Source organism: Trichomycterus rosablanca, chromosome 8 (genome assembly GCF_030014385.1).
Source record: "Trichomycterus rosablanca isolate fTriRos1 chromosome 8, fTriRos1.hap1, whole genome shotgun sequence".
NCBI lineage: Eukaryota > Metazoa > Chordata > Actinopteri > Siluriformes > Trichomycteridae > Trichomycterus > Trichomycterus rosablanca.
Window position 1 is genome coordinate 21,674,136 of NC_085995.1, and position 24,925 is coordinate 21,699,060.

The following is a 24,925-nucleotide window of genomic DNA, read 5'->3' on the forward strand; positions in this document are numbered from 1 at the left end:
CCACTCACCGTGTTTGGAGGCAGAGAAGTGCCCATTGGGGATAGTGTTCTTGGGGTCATATCCAGCATTTCTCTGCTCCCAGCTCCCTACAATCTTGTCCCTGACGTCCTTTGATAGCTCTTTGGTCTTGCCCATGGTGGTCGAGAGATTTGAATGGAAGAAACTGATTCTGTGACAGGAGTCTTTTATACAGGGACAGGACTAATTTGTGTGCCTTTTGTGCACATAACCGGTCTGTGGGGGTCAGAATTCTTGCTGGTTGGTAGCGGATCAAATACTTATTTCCCTTAATGAAATACAAATTAATTTATAACTTTTATTTAATGTTTTTTTCTGGATTTTTTGTTGATATTCTGTCTCTCTCTGTTAAAATAAACCTTCCATAAAAATTATAGACTGTTTAAGTCTTTGTAAGGGGGTAAACTTACAAAATCACTTATTTTCTCACTGTATATATATATATTAGGGCTGTCGAAGTTAACGCGATAATAACGCATTAACGCGATCTCAATTTAACACGATTAAAAGAAATAGTGCTGTTAACGCAAATTCTATTTGGCCCTGCGAGTCATCCGTAGTTCATCTTCAGACTTGACCGGGCACGGCATCTCTCATTAAGACAGCGTTTCTCAAAGTGTGGGGCGGACTTGCCACCGTTTGTTTCATTTGCGGTTTGTTATCATAATGTAACCGAGCATCGTAGTGGTGCACTCGCTTAATAAAGAAATACTGTACATATTACTTTTAAGCTTACACATAATCTATCGGCAAATAATGAGGGTATTAATAAAAATAAATGAATTTAAAAAATAAAAAATAAAAGAATTATTATGTATCGTAATTATTAAGTAAGATACATTTTATTCAATTTTTTTCAATTTACCCTTGTAGTAAAAAGTAAAGGGTAGCTGGTAAAATAACAGCAAACTACACAGGTTACATATTTTCTGATGCCTTTTTCATCACTGACTTCTGGTGGCAAAATTGTGCTATGAGTGTAGAAACTTATAAATAGAAAGGAAATGGAAAGAGAACATGTGACTTGTAGCAGCCAGTGAGGTGAACGTCTCTAGTTTAAAATATCTCTTGTCCTCTCTCAAAAAACTTTCTTGATGATGATGATGATGAATCCACTCTGGACTTTTGTTTCGCTTTATATTATATGTAAGTTTTAAACCGTGCATTGTAAAGTACTTCTGATAATGGTTGTTATAACATATTTGATTACTATTATTCATTAATTCTTTTCTTTGTTCTATTTTATCTAATTTGTTTTTTTTTTCTCCTTAGCTCAAACTGTGGGTCACAATGAACCACCAATTCTTTTAGTAAAAGCTGGTGAACGTGTTACTCTCAACTGTGCGTTTGTAGATGAATTAGTTAGAATGATCTGGTACAAGCAAAGATTTGGTGAGATGCCTCAGAAGGTGGGAGGAAGTTTATTATATAATGAAATCAACTTTTACCCCGAGTTCAACAAATCAGGATTAAAAATTGAGAAAACGGAGACTGGAATTTCCTTGACATTTCTACATATAAATGTAGAGGATGAAGGATTGTACTTCTGTGGTGTATTTAACTGGGAGGAAAATTTATTTTCCAATGGAACATTCCTATCTGTGACAGGTAACTACAGCATATCACATCATTGCATATTTTATTGTAACTGTGTTTAATTAACAAACAAATGTAATTAATTTAAAGTAAATACCAAAAAGACACAAAAAGCTGTATGTGCAACATGGTTCAGAAAGAAGAAAAATAATTAATTGTTAGTTTGGGAATATTTATTTTGTATTTTTCATTGTGATTACAAAACCAGATGTTTGGTAAAACAAAAACCATTGATAATATCACTTAAAATCAAATATTGGTTGAATCCATATTTTGTACAAAACAAGTGCATGTAAGCTTCTCTAGGTTGTGGGGGAAAATAGGGAAGATTAAAATTTTACTTTAAGTTTTTTAATTGAACTTTATTTCGAATAATTAAACGGCATTACATTATTTAAATTTACTCAAACCTAATTACTTAATTTACATTGTTACAGGTTTTTTTGATGATGTGTAAGTAATATAAGTATTTAGATATATACTGTACAGTCAAGCCGAAAAGTCTGCACACCCCTTTCACCTTTTCCACATTTTTTTACATTACAGACTCATTCTATAATAGATTGAATTCACCTGCCTATATAAGGTCCCACAGTTAACAGTGCATATCAGAGCAAACTCCAAGCCATGGAGTCAAAGAAATTATCTGCAGACCTCAGAAACAGGATTGTGTCAGGGCATAGATCTGGAGAAGGGTACAGAAAAATTGCTGCAGCTTACAGGTCACAAAGAGCACAGTGGCCACCATCATTCCTAAATGGAAGAAGTTTGGAACCACCAAAAATCTTACTAGGCCTGGCTGCCCTGCCAAATTGATCGGGGAAGATAGGCCATGGCCAGGGAGATAAAAACCGAGGGTCACTCTGACAGAGCTCCAGTGTATGCTTGTGGAGATGGGAGAACCTATCAGAAGATCAACCATCCAGGCAGCACTCAACAAATCACGCCTTTATGGTAGAGTGACCAGACGGAAGTAAAAGGCACATGACAGCACACTTGGAGTTTGCATCAACCAAGTATTAGGCTTAGGGTGTGTACAGATGTATAACCCCTAAATAAACCAATTTTGTCAGTAAAATAAAATTGCATATTTTCTAAACCCTGTTTTCACTTCGTAATTATTGGTGATTGTGTGTAGATGTTTGAGGCACAAAAAGAACTCAATCTATTATAGAATGAGTCTGTAACGTAATAAAATGTGGAGAAGGTGCAAGGGGTGTGCAGACTTTCCGGCTTGACTGTAAGTGTACAATAATAAGAGCTTGGAACTATTAGTGCAAGGGTACATTGACAGGTTAGATCCTTTATTGATTATATTACGCTGCACAGGTGATCAAGAATTCAGCATATCAGTGTTCCAAAACAGTGAACTGGACTCTGAAGGATCATCAGTAAATCTTCAGTGCTCTGTTTTGTCTGAGAGCAGAACAGCAGAACATCAAGTGCTCTGGTTTAGATCTTCTGCACCACAATCCCGTCCTCAGATAATTTACACTCATCACAACAGCAGCCATAAGTGTAAGAAAAGCTCTTCTACATACACCTGTGTGTACAACTTCTCCAAGAACATCCTTAATGATACTGGTACCTACTACTGTGCTGTGGCCATGTGTGGAAAAATCATTTTTGGGAATGGAACAACTGTACAGCTGGGTAAGGACTGACTTATTGACTAACTTGTTTAACGTAAGAATTTTGTTACTATTTTATAAGAAATCATGTCACTTATTACATATCAAATGATTATCATTTTGAAATGTTTGTGTCACTGCAGCATCTGTGGATTATTTATGGAAGTTCCTTGCAGTAGCTTTGGTGGTGTGCATAACTGTGATCATTGTTCAGTCTGTTTTAATCTGTAAATTTAGAAGCTGTAAACCATACAGAGGTAAGTCTACGTGATATGACAGCCAATTACAGTATACTATATTTGCTCGTCGTTTTAAGTTTTGTAATAGTTAAAAGTTTACATACACTTAATTAGATCATTAGTTTAATAGAAAAATACAGAATTAGGGACAGCTTTGGTATTTTGTTGATTTATTTGCTGGTTCTTATTGTATGACAGAATGATTTGAGCACTGTAATAAATTTGGGTCCTTACATCATTTTTGTTTGCTGGCAGGTTAAAAATGTGTTAAATTGTGTATAAAGTAACTTAAAAAAATGGACAATGTATTTTACCTTCATGACATGATCTGCTCATCCAACCAATTATACTTGAATACAACTTGTGACTTCTCTGTGACCATTTAAATAGGGACAGTTTGAGTAATTTTAGAAACGGGGAAAAAGAGAACGCAGACATTGCGAATGGAAATTGAACTGGATTGAAAGAATTCAAGAACTACAAAAATCAGACCTGCCATGAACTAGAAATTGCTGAAACATGGATGTCACCGTCCACACTAAAGCAAGCTTTTTATTGTTGTAGGCTTAGAGGCTGTATTGTAAGACTTAAGTTAAGGTGGTTAGGGTGTAAATTTGAAAATGACAGAATTACCACCACAGATTCACGATGCCTGACTTTTAGACTATTGTCTATGTTTTATAGTGACTCATCAACAAGGTTCTGTGATAGAGAAATCAAACAATCAGGTAAACCATAAGACACCACTGTATGTACAATGTGTTTGTTATTAAACTGTGTATTTGTATCATAGTCACACAGTTTCAAAATAGCTCCATCATGTACATTTATAATTTAATTTATCATATAAAACAAACCTTTTTTTATTTCATGTTTATTCCTGCAGGACTGTGATGCTCCAGCGCTGAATTACGTTGCCTTACATTTCAATGAGAGAACAACCAAAAAAGCAAGAGGAACGAGGCAACCAGCCCAAGACTGTGTGTATTCTGAAGTGATGAAGACCTCTTAGATTATACACTATAAGACCAAAAGTTTATGACCATCTGACATTGTGCTTATTGGACATCTTATAATCCCACCTCTTACTGCACAAAAATAGAATTCATTTGTTCATCACTTAATTTTAGAAATGTGTGAATTGATAACGTCTGAATTCTTGCACTGTAGAATTCTTTTCTTCTTTTCTAGGAAAGGATACATTTAATTTTTGTCACCATCATTACAAAAACACAATTAATCTTTGTGTATACACATCATCTCTACACTGTTAAAACATATTACTGCTGCTTGTTTTTAAATGTTTTTTTATCATTTGCTTCATCCTGGTCAAGCACGTCTGAAACTATGCCAATAAAAAAATAAATCCCTGGCAGGACACCAATATGTTATTAAACATCACACATACACTTACATAATCAGTTCACTCACACCTAAGGAATATATTACAATATTATAAAGATTATCAATGGGGTTCAGGTCTGGACTCTGTGGTGGCCAATCCATGTGTGAAAATGATGTCTCATGCTCCCTGAACCACTCTGTCACAATTTGAGCCCAATGAATCCTGGCATTGTCATCTTGGAATATGCCTGTGGGAAAAAAAAAATCCATTGATGGAATAACCTGGTCGTTCAGTATATTCAGGTAGTCAGCTGACCTCATTTTTTGGGCACATAACATTGCTGAGCCTAGACCTGACCAACTGCAGCAACCCCAGATCATAGCACTGCCCCCACAGGCTTGTACGGTAGGCACTAGGCATGATGGGTGCACCACTTCAGCCACCTCTCTTCTTACCCTGATGCGCCCATCACTCTGGAACAGGGTAGATATGGACTCATCAGACCACATGACCTTCTTCTATTGCTCCAGAGTCCAATTTTTATGCTCCCTAGCAAATTGAAGCCGTTTTTGCTGGTTAGCCTCACTGACAAGTGGTTTTCTTAAGGATACACAGCTGTTTAGTCCCAATCCCTTGAGTTCCCTTCACATTGTGCGTGTGGAAATGCTCTTACTTTCACTATTAAACATATCCCTGAGTTCTACTGGAGTTTGATTTCACCAAACGTTTAAGTGATCGCCGATCACGATCATTCAAGATTTTTTTCCGACTACATTCCTTCCTCGAAGATGATGATTCCCCACTTTCCTTCCAATTTTTAATAATGCGTTGGACAGTGTTTAGTAGTTTCAGCAATCTCCTTAGATGTTTTCTCTGCTTGATGCATGCCAATAATTTGACCCTTCTGAAACAGAATAACATCTTTTCCACAAGCACAGGATGTGTCTTTCCACATGGTTGTTTAACAAATGAGAAGCTACTCACTGCATCAGTTAGGGTTAAATAACTTGTTGCCAGCTGAAACATAATGCATATAATTATAAACCCATGCAGTAATTATCCAATGGGAGGCTCTTACCTATTTGCTTAGAAAAATCCAGGTGGTGACCTTTTTTTTGGCCAGACAGTATATACTGTATATATATATATATATATATATATATACTGTAGATATTTATGAGCTATTGTCTCTGACTTTACATCTACAAGGTGGACCAACTAGGTAGGAGTGTCTAATAGAGTGGACAGTGAGTAGACACGGTATTTAAAAACTTTTTGATCCACTCATACCAGCACAACACACACTAACACACCACCACCATGTCGGTGTCACTGCAGTGCTGGGAATGATCCATCACCTAAATAATACCTGCTCTGTGGTGGACCTGTGGGGGTCCTGACCATTGAAGAACAACATGAAAGGGGGCTAAAAAGTATGTAGAGAAATTGTACTTCTACAATTACTGACTGTAGTCCATCTAAGTGCTTTTATATGGTAAGTGGAGCTGATAAAATGGACAGTGAGTGTAGAAACAAGGTGGTGGTTTTAATGTTATGGCTGATCAGTGTATATATATGTTATGATTTTATGATACTGTGTGGCTGATCTGGGTCACGGTGCTGCTGTTTACCATGCACTTTCATTTTGCTATTATAGCAAAGCATTATCAAATATTCAATGTTTTTAGGATTTTTTATGTTAATTTATTTGAAGACTGCAGAAATGTGATTTGTGAGATTCTGCTGGTTTGTTTGATATAAATATTGTCGCTCAGGCTGAGTGCTGAACAAAGCAACAGTCTCACACATCGAGTTTAGAGGTATATATACAAGTATATATATGCAAGTATGTATATGTAAGTATGTATTTATACGAGCATATATACAACCTCAAATCAGAAAAAGTTGGGACAGCAATGCAAATGAAAAATGCAAACAATAAAAAAAACTCACGTTTTTCTAACATTTACTTTGACTTTTATTTGATCTGCTCAACTTCATTTCATTTATTAATAAACATCCATTACTGCATTTCAAGCCTGCAACACATTCCAAAAAAATTGGGACAGTAAAGCATTTACCACTTTGTAATGTTGCCATTCCTTTTCACCACACAAACAAGATGTTTTGGCACCAAGGACACCAAGTGATTTAGTGTTTCAGGTTTTATTTTGTCCCATTCTTCCTGCAAACATGTTAAGATGTGCAACAGTACGGGGTCATTGTCACATTTTTCATTTCAAAATTCTCCAAACGTTCTCTATTGGGGACAGGTCAGGACTGCAGGCAGGCCAGTCCAGTACCCGTACCCTCTTCTTCCGTAGCCATGCCTTTGTAATGTGTGCAGCATGTGGTTTTGCATTGTCTTGTTGAAAAATGCATAGACGTCCCTGGATAACATGACGTCTTAAAGGCAGCATATGTTGCTTTAAGATTTCAATGTACTTTTCTGCATTAATGTTGCCATCACAGAAGTGTAAATTACCCTTGCCAAGGGCACTGAAACAGCCCCATACCATGAAAGACCCTGGCTTTTGGACTTGTTGCTGATAACAGTCTGGATGGTCCTTTTTGTCTTTGGTGCAGAGCACACACTGTCCATTTTTTGAAGAAAAAAAAAAGACCTGGAATGCTTATTCATCTGACCACAATTCACATTTCCACTGTGTGATGGTCCATCCTAGATGCCTCTGAGCTCAGAGAAGTCGACGCCGCTTCTGGACATGGTTAACATAAGGCTTCTTTTTTGTGCATGTAACTCTGTATTGTAGTGCTTGACAAAGGTTTGTCAAATTAATCTCTTGCGCATGTTGTTATATCAGCTATTGTTGAGTGGCGGTTCTTGATGCAGTGCCGTCTGAGGAATAAAGGATCATGAGTGTTCAGCTTAAGCTTGCGCCCTTGGCCTTTACACTGAAATTCCTCCCGATTTCATGAATCATTTAATGATTAAATGCACTGTAGAAGGAGAAATATGCAAATCCCTTCCAATCTTTCTTTGAGGTACATTGTTTTTAAACATTCAATAATTTTCTCACACATTCATTGACAAACTGGAGATCCTCTGATCATCTTTGCTCATTAGAGGCCTTTCCTGGATGTGGCTTTTGTACCAAACCATGATTACAATCACCTGATGACATCACCTGTTTGGAATCATATAATTATTTAGTTCTTTCACCTCATTACTAGCTCTAAACTGCCCCCATCCCAACTTTTTTTAGAAATGTTTAAAGGAAGTGTAAGAAACAGTGATTTTTTGTTTATTTCCTGTTTTAATGAATTAATTTTTTTTATTATTTTTTTCCATAGTGTCACAATTTTTTTTTATTTGGGTTTGTACATCTATGTCTGAGGGGAAATGGCTGAAACTTTGCAGTTGTGGTATTTGCTACAGACAGACTTTTTTCAGCTAAAATCTCTCTATTCCTAGCCTGACCACAGCAACAGCAATTTCAACATTAAAGGACACATGGATTTGGCATGTGTCCTTTATACAGTTAGGCCCAGAAATATTTGGACAGTGACACAATCTTCATGATTGGGCTCTGCATGCCACCACATTGGATTTGAAATGAAACAACTGAGATGAAATTGAAGTGTAGCCTTTCAGGTTTAATTCAAGGGGTTGAACAAAAATATCCTATGAAACGTTTAGGAATTGCAACCGTTCTTCTACAAAGCCTCCTCATTTCAGGGGCTCAAAAGTAATTGGACAAATTATCTTTACCATAAATAAAATGTTCATTTTTAATACTTTGTTAAGAATCCTTTGCAGGCAATGACTGCCTGAAGTCTGGAACCCATGGACATCACCAAACGCTGGGTTTCCTCCTTGGTGATGCTTTGCCAGGCCTTTACTGCAGCTGTCTTCAGTTGTTGCTTGTTTGTGGGTCTTTCTGCCTTAAGTTTTGTCTTAAGCAAGTGAAATGCATGCTCGATCAGGTTGAGATCTGGTGATTGACTCAGCCATTGCAGAATATTCCACTTTTTTGCCTTTGAAAACTCCTGGGTTGCTTTCGCAGTATGCTTTGGGTCATTGTCCATCTGTACTGTGAAGCGCCGTCCAATCAACCTTGCTGCCTTTGGTTGAATCTGAGCAGAAAGTATATCCCTGTACACTTCAGAATTCATCCGACTGCTTCTGTCTTCTATCACATCATCAATAAACACTAGTGACCCAGTGCCATTGGAAGCCATGCATGCCCATGCCATCACACTGCCTCCACCATGTTTTACAGAGGATGTGGTGTGCTTTGGATCATGAGCCGTTCCAAGCCTTCTCCATACTTTATTCTTCCCATCATTCTGGTACAGGTTAATCTTAGTTTCATCTGTCCAAAGAATGCTGTTCCAGAACTGGGCTGGCTTCTTCAGATGTTTTTTAGCAAAGTCTAATCTGGCCTTTCTATTTTTGAGGCTGATTAATAGTTTGCACCTTGTGGTGAACACTCTGTATTTGCTCTCATGAAGTCTTCTCTTTATGGTAGACTTAGATACTGATACACCTACCTCCTGGAGAGTGTTCTTCACTTGGGTGGATGTTGTAAAGGGGTTTTTCTTCACCATGGAAAGGATTCTGCGATCATCCACCACTGTTGTCTTCCGTGGACATCCAGGCCTTTTTGAATTCCTGAGCTCACCAGTGCGCTCTTTTTTCCCCAGAATGTACCAAACTGTTGATTTGGCCACTCCTAACATTTCCGCTATCTCTCTGATAAATTTCTTCTTTTTTTTCAGCCTAATGATGGTCTGTTTCACTTCCATTGAGAGCTCCTTTGACCGCATGTTGTGGGCTCACAGCAACGGCTTCCAAATGCAAATGCCACACCTGGAATCAACTCCAGACCTTTTACCTGCTTAATTGATGATGGATTAATGAGGGAATAGCCCATGCAGCCAATGAAATAGCTTTTGAGATAATTGTCCAATTACTTTTGGTCCCTTGAAATAGAGGCAGCTACATATTGAAGAGCTGTAATTCCTAAATCCTTCCTCCAATAGGATGTGAATACCCTCAAATTAAAGCTGAGAGTCTGCACTTCAAGCCCATATTGTTTATATAACTGTATCTTAAATATGTTTTGGTAAACAGCTAAAATGCCAAAACTTGTGTCACTGTCCAAATATTTCTGGGCCTAACTGTATATTGTAGGAATCATATATGTAGCTATAGGTGTGGCTAAAAGCTGTAAATTTGTACATTAGCATAATGAATTACATTAATCTGTACATTTTCTGGCAGCACATTGGTAAAGCTGATAAAGTGAGTAGAGTTTTCCACCTGCATGAAAGTGTATTGTCACATACAGTATATATACACTGCCTGGCCAAAAAAAAAGTCACCACCTGGATTTAACTAAGCAAATAGGTAAGAGCCTCCCATTGGATAATTACTACATGGGTGATTATGTTTCAGCTGGCAACAAGTTATTTAACCCTAACTGATGCAGTGAGTAGCTTCTCATTTGTATAACAACCATGTCGAAAGACACATCCTGTTGTCGTGGAAAAGATGTTAATCAAGTTTCAGAAGGGTCAAATTATTGGCATGCATCAAGCAGAGAAAACATCTAAGGAGATTGCTCAAACTACTAAAATCGGGTTAAGAACTGTCCAATGCATTATTAAAAAGTGGAAGGACAGTGGGGAATCATCATCTTCGAGGAAGGAATGTGGTCGGAAAAAAATCTTGAATGATCGTGATTGGCGATCACTTCAATGTTTGGTGAAATCAAATGGTAGAAAAACTACAGTAGAACTCAGGGATATGTTTAATAGTGAAAGTAAGAGCATTTCCACACACAATGCGAAGGAAACTCAAGGGATTGGGACTAAACAGCTGTGTAGCCTTAAGAAAACTGCTTGTCAGTGAGGCTAACCAGCAAAAACGGCTTCAATTTGCTAGGGAGCATAAAGATTGGACTCTGGAGCAATGGAAGAAGGTCATGTGGTCTGATGAGTCCAGATTTACCCTGTTCCAGAGTGATGGGCGCATCAGGGTAAGAAGAGAGGTGGCTGAAGTGGTGCACCCATCATGCCTAGTGCCTACCGTACAAGCCTGTGGGGGCAGTGCTATGATCTGGGGTTGCTGCAGTGGGTCAGGTCTAGGCTCAGCAACGTTATGTGCCCAAAAAATGAGGTCAGCTGACTACCTGAATATACTGAACGACCAGGTTATTCCATCAATGGATTTTTTCTTCCCCGATGGCACGGGCATATTCCAAGATGACAATGCCAGGATTCATCGGGCTCAGATTGTGAAAGAGTGGTTCAGGGAGCATGAGACATCATTTTCACACATGGACTGGCCACCACAGAGTCCAGACCTGAACCCCATTGAGAATCTTTATAATATTGTAATATATTCCTTAGGTGTGAGTGAACTGATTATGTAAGTGATTGTGTGATGTTTAATAACATATTGGTGTCCTGTCAGGGATTTATTTTTTTATTTGCATATTTTCAGACGTGCTTGACCAGGATGAAGCAAATAATAAAAAAACATTAAAAAACAAGCAGCAGTAATATGTTTTAACAGTGTAGAGATTATGTGTATACACAAAGATTAATTGTGTTTTTGTAATGATGGTGACAAAAATAAAATTTATCCTTTCCCAGAAAAGAAGAATAAGAATTCTACAGTGCAAGAATTCAAAAGACAGTTTTGAATTTACACATCACAATTAACTGATGAACAAATGAATTCTATTTTTGTGCAATAAGAGGTGGGATTATAAGATGTTCAATAAGCACATGGTCAGGTGGCCATAAACTTTTGGTCTTATAGTGTTTAATCTAAGAGGTCTTCATCACTTCAGAATACACACAGTCTTGGGCTGGTTGCCTCGTTCCTCTTGCTTTTTTGGCTTTTCTCTCATTGAAATGTAAGGCAACGTAATTCAGTGCTGGAGCATCACAGTCCTGCAGGAATGAACATGAAATAATAAAAGGTTTGTTTTACATGATAATTTAAATTATAAATGTACATGATGGAGCTATTTTGAAACTGTGTGACTATGATTAAAATACACTGTTTAATAACAAAAGCATTGTGCATACAGTGGTGTCTTATGGTTTACCTGATTGTTTGATTTGTCTATCACAGAACCTTGTTGATGGGTCACTATAAAACATAGACAATAGTCTAAAAGTCAGGCATCGTAAATCTGTGGTGGTAATACTGTCATTTTTAAATTTACACCTTAACCAATTAAGTCTTACAATACAGCCTCTAAGCCTACAACAATAAAAAGCTTGCTTGAGTGTGAACAGTAACATTCATGTTTCAGCAACTTCTAGTTCATGGCAGGTCTGATTTTTGTAGTTCCTTAATTATTTCTGTCCAGTTCAATTTCCATTCGCAATGTCTGTGTTCTCTTTTTCCCCCTTGTAAAAGTTTGTAATTATTGAACGGTTTACTCAAACTGTCCATATTTAAATGGTCACAGAGAAGTCAAAAGCTGTATTCAAGTATAATAAGAATGAGCAGATCATGCCACAAAGGTAAAATACATTTTATAATGTTTCACAGGACCAAATTAATTATCCATTTTATGAAGTTACTTTATACACATTTTAACACATTTTTAACCTACCATATTTTCAGAAAGCCAACAAAAATGATGTAAGGACCCAAATTTATTAAAGTGCTCAAATCACTCTGTCGCACAATAAGAACCGGCAAATAAATCAACAAAAAACAAAGCTGCTCCTAATTCCTAATTTTCTATTAAACTAATAATCAAATTAAATGTATGTAAACTTTTAACTATTACCAAACTTAAAACGAAAATAATATAATAGAAAAATACAAGATTGAAAATTATATCAAATTATAATAAAGCAAATTGCAGTATACTGTAATTAGCTGTCATATCACATAGACTTACCTCTGTATGGTTTACAGCTTCTAATTTTACAGATTAAAACAGACTGAACAATGATCACAGTTATGCACACCACCAAAGCTACTGCAAGGAACTTCCATAAATAATCCACAGATGCTGCAGTGACACAAACAATTCAATATAATAATTATTTGATATGTAATGTGACATAATATCTTGAAAAATTTCTATTAAAATAGTAACAAAATTCTTACGGTAAACAAGTTAGTCAATAAGTCAGTCCTTACCCAGCTGTACAGTTGTTCCATTCCCAAAAATGATCTTTCCACACATGGCCACAGCACAGTAGTAGGTACCAGTATCATTAAGGATGTTTTTGGAGAAGTTGTACACACAGCTGTATGTAGAAGAGCTTTTCTTACACTGATGACTGCTGCTGTTCTGATGAGTGTAAATGATCTGAGGACGGGATTGTGGTGCAGAAGATCTGAACCAGAGCACTTCAAGTTCTGCTGTTCTGCTCTCAGACAAAACAGAGCACTGAAGATTTACTGATGATCCTTCAGAGTCCAGCTCACTGTTTTGGAACACTGATATGCTGAATTCTTGATCACCTGTGCAGTGTGATATAATCAATAAAGGATCTAACCTGTCATTGTACCCTTGCACTAATTGTTTCAACCTATTGTTATTGTACACTTACAGTCAAGCCGGAAAGTCTGCACGCCCCTTGCACCTTCTCCACGTTTTATTATGTTACAGATTTATTCTATAATTGAGTTCTTTTTGTGCCTCAAACATCTGCACACAATGATTACAAATTGAAAACAGGGTTTAGAAAATATGCAATTTTATTTTACTGAAAAAAATCATTTATTTAGGGGTTACACATTTGTACACACCCTTAGCCTAATATTTGGTTGATGCAAACTCCAAGCGGGCTGTCATGTGCCTTTTACTAAGGAGTGGCTTCCGTCTGACCACTCTACCATAAAGGCATGATTTGTGGAGTGCTGCCTGGATGGTTGATCTTCTGATAGGTTCTCCCATCTCCACAAGGATACACTGGAGCTCTGTCAGAGTGACCCTTGGTTTTCTGCTCACCTCCCTGGCCAAGGTCCGTCTTCCCCGATCGCTCAGTTTGGCCAGGCGGCCAGGTCTAAGAAGATTTTTGGTGGTTCCAAACTTCTTCCATTTACAAATGATGGTGGCCACTGTGCTCTTTGGAACCTGTACAGCTGCAGCAATGTTTCTGTACCCAATTTCAGATCTATAACTTGACACAATACTGTTTCTAAGGTCTACAGATAATTTCTTTCACCCCATAGCTTGGAGTTTGCTCTGATATGCACTGTTAACTGTGGGACCTTATATAGGCAGGTGTTGGCAATCCTCAATCATGTCCAATGAATTGAATTTACCACAGGTGGACTCCAATTAAATTGTAGAAACATCTCAAGCATATCAGTAAAAACAAAATGCACCTCAGCTCACTTTTGGGTGTCATATCAAAGGGTGTGCACACTTGTGTACATATGATATTTTACATTTTGATTTTTATTAAATTAGCACAAATGTCTAAAAACCTGCTTTCACTTTGTCATTGCGGGCTATTTTGTGTAGAATTTTGTGACAAAAAATGAATTCAATCTATTATAGAATGAGTCTGTAATGTAAAAAAAATGTGGAGAAGGTGAAAGGGGTGTGCAGACTTTTCGGCTTGACTGTACAGTATATATCTAAATACTTATATTACTTACACACCATCAAAAAACTGTAACCATGTAAATTAAGTAATTAAGTTTGAGTAAATTTCAATAATTTAATGCAGTTCAATTATTCAAAATAAAGTTCAATTTAAAAACTTAATGTAATATTTTAATCTTCCCTATTTTCCCTCACATCCAAATATAGCTTTCATGCACTTGTTTTGTACAAAATATGGATTCAACCAATATTTTATTTTTAATTATATTATCAGTGGTTTTTGTTTACCAAACATCTGGTTTTGTAATTACAATGAAAAATACAAAATAAATATTCCAAAACTAACAATTAATTATTTTTCTTCTTTCTGAACCATGTTGCACATACAGCTTTTTGTGTCTTTTTGGTATTTACTTTAAATTAATTACATTTGTTTGTTCATTAAACACAGTTACAATAAAATATGCAATGATGTGATATGCTGTAATTGGTTACCTGTCACAGATAGTAATGTTCCACTGGTCAATAAATTTTCATCCCAGTCAAATACACCACAGAAGTACAATCCTTCATTCTCTACATTTATATGTAGAAATGTCAAGGAAATACCAGTCGTTGTTTTCTCCATTTTTAATCCTGATTTGTTGAACTCGGGAGAAATGTTGATTTCATTATGTAATGGACTTTCTCCCACCTTCTGAGGCATCTCACCAAATCTTTGCTTGTACCAGATCATCCAAACTAATATACCTGGAAATGTGCAGTTGAGAGTAACACGCTCACCAGCTTTTACTGAAAGAATTAGTGGTTCATTATGACCAACAGTTTGAGCTAAGGAGAAAAAAACGAATTAGATAAAATAGAACAAAGAAAAGAAGCAATAAATAATAGTAATCAAACATGTTATAACAACCAACATCAGTTATCAGGTGTACTTTACAAAGCAACGGTTTAAAACTTACATATTATACATAGCGAAACAAAAGTCCAGAGTGGATCCATCATCATCATAAAAGCTCTTTAAAAGAGGGGACAAACAAAAAGCTCTAGATATTTAAAACTGAAGACATTCACCTCACTGGCTGCCACAAGTCACATGTTCTCTTTCCATTTCCTTTCTATTTATAAGTTTCTATATTCATAGCACAATTTTGCCACCAGAAGTCAATGATGAAAAAGGCATCAGAAAATATGTAACCTGTGTAGTTTGATGTTATTTTACCAGCCGCCCTTTACTTTTTACTACAAGGGCAAATTGAAATAAATTAAAATAAATTTATCTTACTTAATAATTACATGATACATAATACACATAATATGTGGATATGTATGAGCTATTGTCTCTGACTTTACATCTACAAGGTGGACCAACTAGGTACGAGTGTCTAATAGAGTGGACAGTGAGTGGACACGGTATTTAAAAACTCCAGCAGCGCTGCTGAGTCTGATCCACTCATACCAGCACAACACACACTAACACACCACCACCATTGTCAGTGGCACTGCAGTGCTGAGAATCATCCACCACCTAAATAATACCTGCTCTGTGGTGGACCTGTGGGGGTCCTGACCATTAAAGAACAGCATGAAAGGGGGCTAAAAAAAGTATGTAAAGAGATTGTAGTTCTACAATTATCGACTGTAGTCCATCAAAGTGCTTCTATATGGTAAGTGGAGCTGATAAAATGGACAGTGAGTGTAGAAACAAGGTGGTAGTTGTAATGTTATGGCTGATCAGTGTATATATACAGTGTATCACAAAAGTGAGTACACCCCTCACATTTCTGCAAATATTTTATTATATCTTTTCATGGGACAACACTATAGACATGAAACTTGGATATAACTTAGAGTAGTCAGTGTACAGCTTGTATAGCAGTGTAGATTTACTGTCTTCTGAAAATAACTCAACACACAGCCATTAATGTCTAAATGGCTGGCAACATAAGTGAGTAAACCCCAAAGTGAACATGTCCAAATTGTGCCCAAAGTGTCAATATTTTGTGTGACCACCATTATTATCCAGCACTGCCTTAACCCTCCTGGGCATGGAATTCACCAGAGCTGCACAGGTCGCTACTGGAATCCTCTTCCACTCCTCCATGATGACATCACGGAGCTGGTGGATGTTAGACACCTTGAACTCCTCCACCTTCCACTTGAGGATGCGCCACAGGTGCTCAATTGGGTTTAGTCCATCACCTTTACCTTCAGCTTCCTCAGCAAGGCAGTTGTCATCTTGAAGGTTGTGTTTGGGGTCGTTATCCTGTTGGAAAACTGCCATGAGGCCCAGTTTTCGAAGGGAGGGGATCATGCTCTGTTTCAGAATGTCACAGTACATGTTGGAATTCATGTTTCCCTCAATGAACTGCAGCTCCCCAGTGCCAGCAACACTCATGCAGCCCAAGACCATGATGCTACCACCACCATGCTTGACTGTAGGCAAGATACAGTTGTCTTGGTACTTCTCACCAGGGCGCCGCCACACATGCTGGACACCATCTGAGCCAAACAAGTAATCCATGTTCTTGGACTGCTTGTCTTCAGCAAGCTGTTTGCGGGCTTTCTTGTGCGTCAGCTTCCTTCTGGGATGACGACCATGCAGACCGAGTTGATGCAGTGTGCGGTGTATGGTCTGAGCACTGACAGGCTGACCTCCCACGTCTTCAACCTCTGCAGCAATGCTGGCAGCACTCATGTGTCTATTTTTTAAAGCCAACCTCTGGATATGACGCCGAACACGTGGACTCAACTTCTTTGGTCGACCCTGGCGAAGCCTGTTCCGAGTGGAACCTGTCCTGGAAAACCGCTGTATGACCTTGGCCACCATGCTGTAGCTCAGTTTCAGGGTGTTATCAATCTTCTTATAGCCCAGGCCATCTTTGTGGAGAGCAACAATTCTATTTCTCACATCCTCAGAGAGTTCTTTGCCATGAGGTGTCATGTTGAATATCCAGTGGCCAGTATGAGAGAATTGTACCCAAAACACCAAATTTAACAGCCCTGCTCCCCATTTACACCTGGGACCTTGACACATGACACCAGGGAGGGACAACGACACATTTGGGCACAATTTGGACATGTTCACTGTGGGGTGTACTCACTTATGTTGCCAGCTATTTAGACATTAATGGCTGTGTGTTGAGTTATTTTCAGAAGACAGTAAGTCTACACTGCTATACAAGCTGTACACTGACTACTCTAAGTTATATCCAAGTTTCATGTCTATAGTGTTGTCCCATGAAAAGATATGAAATATTTGCAGAATGTGAGGGGTGTACTCACTTTTGTGATACACTGTGTATATATATATATATATATATATATATATACAGTGTATCACAAAAGTGAGTACACCCCTCACATTTCTGCAGATATTTAAGTATATCTTTTCATGGGACAACACTGACAAAATGACACTTTGACACAATGAAAAGTAGTCTGTGTGCAGCTTATATAACAGTGTAAATTTATTCTCCCCTCAAAAAAACTCAATATACAGCCATTAATGTCTAAACCACCGGCAACAAAAGTGAGTACACCCCTAAGAGACTACACCCCTAAATGTCCAAATTGAGCACTGCTTGTCATTTTCCCTCCAAAATGTCATGTGACTCGTTAGTGTTACTAGGTCTCAGGTGTGCATAGGGAGCAGGTGTGTTCAATTTAGTAGTGCAGCTCTCACACTCTCTCATACTGGTCACTGAAAGTTCCAACATGGCACCTCATGGCAAAGAACTCTCTGAGGATCTTAAAAGACGAATTGTTGCGCTACATGTAGATGGCCAAGGCTACAAGAAGATTGCCAACACCCTGAAACTGAGCTGCAGCACAGTGGCCAAGATCATCCAGCGTTTTAAAAGAGCAGGGTCCACTCAGAACAGACCTCGCGTTGGTCGTCCAAAGAAGCTGAGTGCACGTGCTCAGCGTCACATCCAACTGCTGTCTTTGAAAGATAGGCGCAGGAGTGCCGTCAGCATTGCTGCAGAGATTGAAAAGGTGGGGGGTCAGCCTGTCAGTGCTCAGACCATACGCCGCACACTACATCAAATTGGTCTGCATGGCTGTCACCCCAGAAGGAAGCCTCTTCTGAAGTCTCTACACAAGAAAGCCTGCAAACAGTTTGCTGAAGACATGTCAACAAAGGACATGGATTACTGGAACCATGTCCTATGGTCTGATGAGACCAAGATGAATTTGTTTGGTTCAGATGGTCTCAAGCATGTGTGGCGGCAATCAGGTGAGGAGTACAAAGATAAGTGTGTCATGCCTACAGTCAAGCATGGTGGTGGGAATGCCATGGTCTGGGGCTGCATGAGTGCAGCAGGTGTTGGGGAGTTACATTTCATTGAGGGACACATGAACTCCAATATGTACTGTGAAATACTGAAGCAGAGCATGATCCCCTCCCTCCGGAAACTAGGTCGCAGGGCAGTGTTCCAGCATGATAATGACCCCAAACACACCTCTAAGATGACCACTGCTTTATTGAAGAGGCTGAGGGTAAAGGTGATGGACTGGCCAAGCATGTCTCCAGACCTAAACCCAATAGAACATCTTTGGGGCATCCTCAAGCGGAAGGTGGAGGAGTGCAAAGTCTCGAATATCCGCCAGCTCCGTGATGTCGTCATGGAGGAGTGGAAAAGCATTCCAGTGGCAACCTGTGAAGCTCTGGTAAACTCCATGCCCAGGAGAGTTAAGGCAGTTCTGGGAAATAATGGTGGCCACACAAAATATTGACACTTCAGGAACTTTCACTAAGGGGTGTACTCACTTTTGTTGCCGGTGGTTTAGACATTAATGGCTGTATATTGAGTTATTTTGAGGGAAGAATAAATTTACACTGTTATATAAGCTGCACACAGACTACTTTTCATTGTGTCAAAGTGTCATTTTGTCAGTGTTGTCCCATGAAAAGATATACTTAAATATCTGCAGAAATGTGAGGGGTGTACTCACTTTTGTGATACACTGTATATATATATATATATATATATATATATATATATATATACAGTACAGGCCAAAAGTTTGGACACACCTTCTCATTCCTGTGGTTTTTCTTATTTTTTTTTTAAATTTTCTACATTGTAGATTAATACTAAAGACATCCAAACTATGAAGGAACACATATGGAATTATGTAGTAAACAAAAAAGTGTTAAACAAACCAGAATATGTTTTATATTTCAGATTCTTCAAAGTAGCCATCTTTTGCTTTAATGACAGATTTGCACACTCTTTGCAATTTTCTCAACCAGCTTTATTAGGTTTCCACCTGGAATGGTTTTCAATGAATGTTTGTGCCTTGTCTAGAGTAAATTTTTGGAATTTGGAATTTTTAATGTGTTTGAGACCATCAGTTGGGTTGTGCAGAGGTAGAGTTGGTAAAATATAAAACATATTCTGGTTTGTTTAACACTTTTTGGTTCACTACATAATTCTTCATAGTTTGGATGTCTTCAGTATTAATCTATAATGTAGAAAATAAAAATAATCAAGAAAAAACATTGAAGAGAAGGTGTGTCCAAACTTTTGGCTGGTGTGTCCAAACTTTTGGCCTGTACTGTATATATATACAGTGGGGCCAAAAAGTATTTAGTCACTGATTGTGCAAGTTCTCCTACTTAGAAAGATGAGAGAGGTCTGTAATTTTCATCATAGGTACACTTCAACTATGAGAGACAAAATGAGAAAAAAGAATTCAGGAAATCACATTTTACGATTTTTAAATAATTTACTTGTAAATTATGGTGGGAAAACAAGTATTTGGTCAATAACAAAAGTTCAACTCAATACTTTGTAACATAACCTTTGTTGGCAATGACAGAGGTCAAACGTTTCCTGTAAGTCTTCACCAGGTTTGCACACACTGTAGCTGGTATTTTGGCCCATTCCTCCATGCAGATCTCCTCTAGGCAAGGCAAGGCAAGGCAAGGCAACTTTATTTGTATAGCACCTTTCATACACAGTGGCAATTCAAAGTGCTTTACATAAGGAAGAAAAAAATAATTAAAAGCATTAAAACATTCCTGAGATCTAAAACCTCAGAAAGACTTCTTGCAAACATTTAGTTACAATTAAGACAACATGAAATTCAAACAAGAGAGATTAAAAAAAAGAGCAGTGATGTTTTGGGGCTGTCGCTGGGCAACACGGACTCCACAAATTTTCTATGGGGTTGAGGTCTGGAGACTGGCTAGGCCACTCCAGGACCTTGAAATGCTTTTTACGGAGCCACTCCTTCGTTGCTTGAGCGGTGTGTTTAGGATCATTGTCATGCTGGAAGACCCAGCCACGTTCCATCTTCAATGCTCTCACTGATGGAAGGAGGTTTTGGCTTAAAATTTCACGATACATGGCCCCGTTCATTCTTCCCTTAACACGGATTAGTCGCCCTGTCCCCTTTGCAGAAAAACAGCCCCAAAGCATGATGTTTCCACCCCCCATGCTTCACAGTAGGTATGGTGTTCTTGGGTTTTTCTTCTTCCTCCAAACACGACGAGTTGAGTTTTTACCAAAAAGTTCCATTTTGGTTTCATCTGACCACATGATATTCTCCCAATCCTCTTCTGGATCATCCATGTGCTCTCTGGCAAACTTCAGATAGGCCTGGACATGTACTGGCTTAAGCAGGGGGACACGCCTGGCACTGCAGGATTTGAGTCCCTCTCGGCGTAGTGTGTTTACTGATGGTAGCCTTTGTTACTTTGGTCCCAGCTCTCTGCAGGTTATTCATCAGGTCCCTCCGTGTAGTTCTGGGATTTTTGCTCACTGTTCTCATGATCATTTTGACCCCACGGGATGAGATCTTGACCCCAAGGGAGATTATCAGTGGTCTTGTATGTCTTCCATTTTCTTACAATTGTTCCCACAGTTGATTTATTCACACCAACCTGCTTGCCTATTGTAGATTCACTCTTCCCAGCCTGGTGCAGGTCTACAATTTTCTTCCAGGTGTCCTTCGACAGCTCTTTGGTCTTGGCCATGGTTGAGTTTGGAGTCTGACTGTTTGAGGCTGTGGACAGGTGTCTTTTATACAGATAACAAGGTCAAACAGGTGCCATTAATACAGGTAACGAGTGGAGGACAGAAAAGCTTCTTAAAGAAGAAGTTACAGGTCTGTGAGAGCCAGAAATCTTGCTTGTTTGTTATTGACCAAATACTTATTTTCCACCATAATTTACGAATAAATTCTTAAAAAATCCTACAATGTGATTTCCTGGATTTTTTTTTCTCATTTTTTCTCTCATAGTTGAAGTGTAGCTATGATGAAAATTACAGACCTCTCTCATCTTTCTAAGTAGGAGAACCTGCACAATCAGTGGCTGACTAAATACTTTTTGACCCCACTGTAAATATATGTATTTATATGTTATGATTTTATGATGCTGTGTGGTTGATTTGGGTCTCTGTGCTGCTGTTTACCGTGCACTTTCATTTTGCAATTATAGCAAAGCATTATCAAATATTCAACGTTTTTAGGATATTTTATGTTTATTTATTTGAAGTAAAACGGACTGCAGAAATGTGATTTGTGAGATTCTGCTGGTTTGTTTGATATAAATATTGTTGAGTGCTGAACAAAGCAACAGTCTCACACATCGAGTTTAAAGTAAAAGTCGAGTTTAAAGGTATATAAACGAGTATGTATATGTAAGTATGTACTGTATATATATGAGAATATATACAACCTCAAATCAGAAAAAGTTGTGCAACAGCAATGCAAACAACAACAAAAAACTCATGTTTTTCTAACATTTATTTTGACTTTTATTTGATTGCAGACAGGATGAACCTGAGATATTTCATGTTTTGTCTGCTCAACTTCATTTCATTTATTAATAAACATCCATTCCTACATTTCAAGCCTGCAACACATTCCAAAAAAAGTTGGGACAGTAAAGCATTTACCACTTTGTAATGTTGCCATTCCTTTTCACCACACAAAGAAGATGTTTTGGCACCAAGGAGACCAAGTGATTTGGTGTTTCAGGTTTTATTTTGTCCCATTATTCCTGCAAACACGTCAAGATGTGCAACAGTACGGGGTCATTGTCACATTTTTCATTTCAAAATTTTCCAAACGTTCTCTGTTGGGACAGGTCAGGACTGCAGGCAGGCCAGTCCAGTACCCGTACCCTCGTCTTCCCCAGCCGTGCCTTTGTAATGTGTGCAGCATGTTGTTTTGCATTGTCTTGTTGAAAAATGCATGGACGTCCCTGGAAAAGATGACGTCTTGAAGGCAGCATATGTTGCTCTATGATCTCAATGTACTCTTCTGCATTAATGCTGCCATCACAGAAGTTTTGCCAAGGGCACTGAAACAGCTCCATACCATGACAGACTCTAGCTTTTGGACTTGTTGCTGATAACGGTCTGGATGGTCCTTTTTGTCTTTGGTGCAGAGCACACAGCGTAAATTTTTTCCAAAAAAGACCTGGAATGCTTATTCATCTGACCACAATACACGTTTCCACTGCGTGATGGTCCATCCTAGATGCCTCTGATCTCAGAGAAGTCGACGCCGCTTCTGGACATGGTTAACATAAGGCTTCTTATTTGTGCATGTAACTCCGTATTGTAGTGCTTGACAAAGGTTTGCCAACGTAATCCCTCACCCATGTGGTTATATCAGCTATTGTTGAGTGGCGGTTCTTAATGCAGTGCCGTCTGAGGAATAAAGGATCATGGGTGTTTAGCTTAAGCTTGCGCCCTTGGCCTTTACACTGAAATTCCTCCTGATTCCTTGAATCATTTAATGATTATACACTGTAGAGGGAGAAATATGCAAGTCCCTTCCAATCTTTCTTTGAGGTTCATTGATTTTAAACATTCAATAATTTTCTCACACATTCATTGACAAACTGGAGATCCTCTGATCATCTTTGCTCATCAGAGACTCAGCCTTTCCTGGATGCGGATTTTGTACCGAACCATGATTACAATCACCTGATGACATCACCTGTTTGGAATCATATAATTATTTAGTTTTTTCACCCCATTAGTAGCCCTAAACTGCCCCCATCCCAACTTTTTTTTAGAACTTTGTAAAGGAAGTGTAAAAAACAGTGATTTTTTTATTCATTTTCTTTTTTAATGAATGTTTTTTTTTTCCATACTGTCCCAACTTTTTCTGATTTGGGGTTGTACATCTATGTCTGAGGGGGAATGACCAAAACTTTGCAATGGAATGGTAAACCATGAAAATGAAATGTTAATAAAATGTGTGTATATTTCAGACTGTACAGTACTGTGAAGGCATTGCATAATGTAGTTTGGTCCGGTAATGTTTTTGGGGATTTACATTTTCATAAAATATCCAGTTGTGATTATAACATTCGTATGTAAACGCCTGACTGGCTGGGGTTAAAACTCAATATACTGCTGTGCAAAACAAATACCTAAATATTTTACCATTGTTTGTAGTTGTGTTATCTGCTACAGACAGACCTTTTGCTAAAAACTGTACATTTGTACATCAGCATTTCATAATGAATTACATTAATCTGGACATTTTCTGGCAGCACATTGGTAAAGCTGGTAACTGGTAAAGAGTTTTTCACCTGCATGCAAGTGTAGTGTCATATATATACAGTGTATCACAAAAGTGAGTACACCCCTCACATTTCTGCAAATATTTCATTATATCTTTTCATGGGACAACACTATAGAAATAAAACTTGGATATAACTTAGAGTAGTCAGTGTACAACTTGTATAGCAGTGTAGATTTACTGTGTTCTGAAAATAACTCAACACACAGCCATTAATGTCTAAATAGCTGGCAACATAAGTGAGTACACCCCACAGTGAACATGTCCAAATTGTGCCCAAATGTGTCGTTGTCCCTCCCTGGTGTCATGTGTCAAGGTCCCATGTGTAAATGGGGAGCAGGGCTGTTAAATTTGGTGTTTTGGGTACAATTCTCTCATACTGGCCACTGGATATTCAACATGGCACCTCATGGCAAAGAACTCTCTGAGGATGTGAGAAACAGAATTGTTGCTCTCCACAAAGATGGCCTGGGCTATAAGAAGATTGCTAACACCCTGAAACTGAGCTACAGCATGGTGGCCAAGGTCATACAGCGGTTTTCCAGGACAGGTTCCACTCGGAACAGGCTTCGCCAGGGTCGACCAAAGAAGTTGAGTCCACGTGTTCGGCGTCATATCCAGAGGTTGGCTTTAAAAAATAGACACATGAGTGCTGCCAGCATTGCTGCAGAGGTTGACGACGTGGGAGGTCAGCCTGTCAGTGCTCAGACCATACGCCGCACACTGCATCAACTCGGTCTGCATGGTCGTCATCCCAGAAGGAAGCTGACGCACAAGAAAGCCCGCAAACAGTTTGCTGAAAACAAGCAGTCCAAGAACATGGATTACTGGAATGCCCTGTGGTCTGACAAGACCAAGATAAACTTGTTTGGCTCAGATGGTGTCCAGCATGTGTGGCGGCGCCCTGGTGAGAAGTACCAAGACAACTGTATCTTGCCTACAGTCAAGCATGGTGGTGGTAGCATCATGGTCTTGGGCTGCATG

At 38.5% G+C, this 24,925-nt stretch overlaps 2 protein-coding genes across 2 annotated transcripts; one reads left to right on the top strand and one right to left on the bottom strand.

The window, feature by feature from the left end:
* The first annotated feature begins 1,115 nt into the window (after positions 1-1,115).
* LOC134318686 (uncharacterized) lies at positions 1,116-4,378 on the top strand. The gene is made up of 5 exons (XM_062999623.1): positions 1,116-1,164; positions 1,291-1,626; positions 2,944-3,267; positions 3,389-3,502; positions 4,371-4,378. Exons 1-5 carry the CDS (start codon positions 1,116-1,118, stop codon positions 4,376-4,378), a joined length of 831 nt encoding a protein of 276 aa, XP_062855693.1.
* An 8,225-nt stretch (positions 4,379-12,603) lies between these two features.
* On the bottom strand, positions 12,604-15,388 carry LOC134318687 (uncharacterized). Its single transcript, XM_062999624.1, has 5 exons — positions 15,358-15,388; positions 14,882-15,217; positions 12,967-13,293; positions 12,722-12,835; positions 12,604-12,611 (listed from the first exon to the last, which is right to left on the bottom strand). Exons 1-5 carry the CDS (start codon positions 15,386-15,388, stop codon positions 12,604-12,606), a joined length of 816 nt encoding a protein of 271 aa, XP_062855694.1.
* Between the last annotated feature and the right edge of the window lie 9,537 nt (positions 15,389-24,925).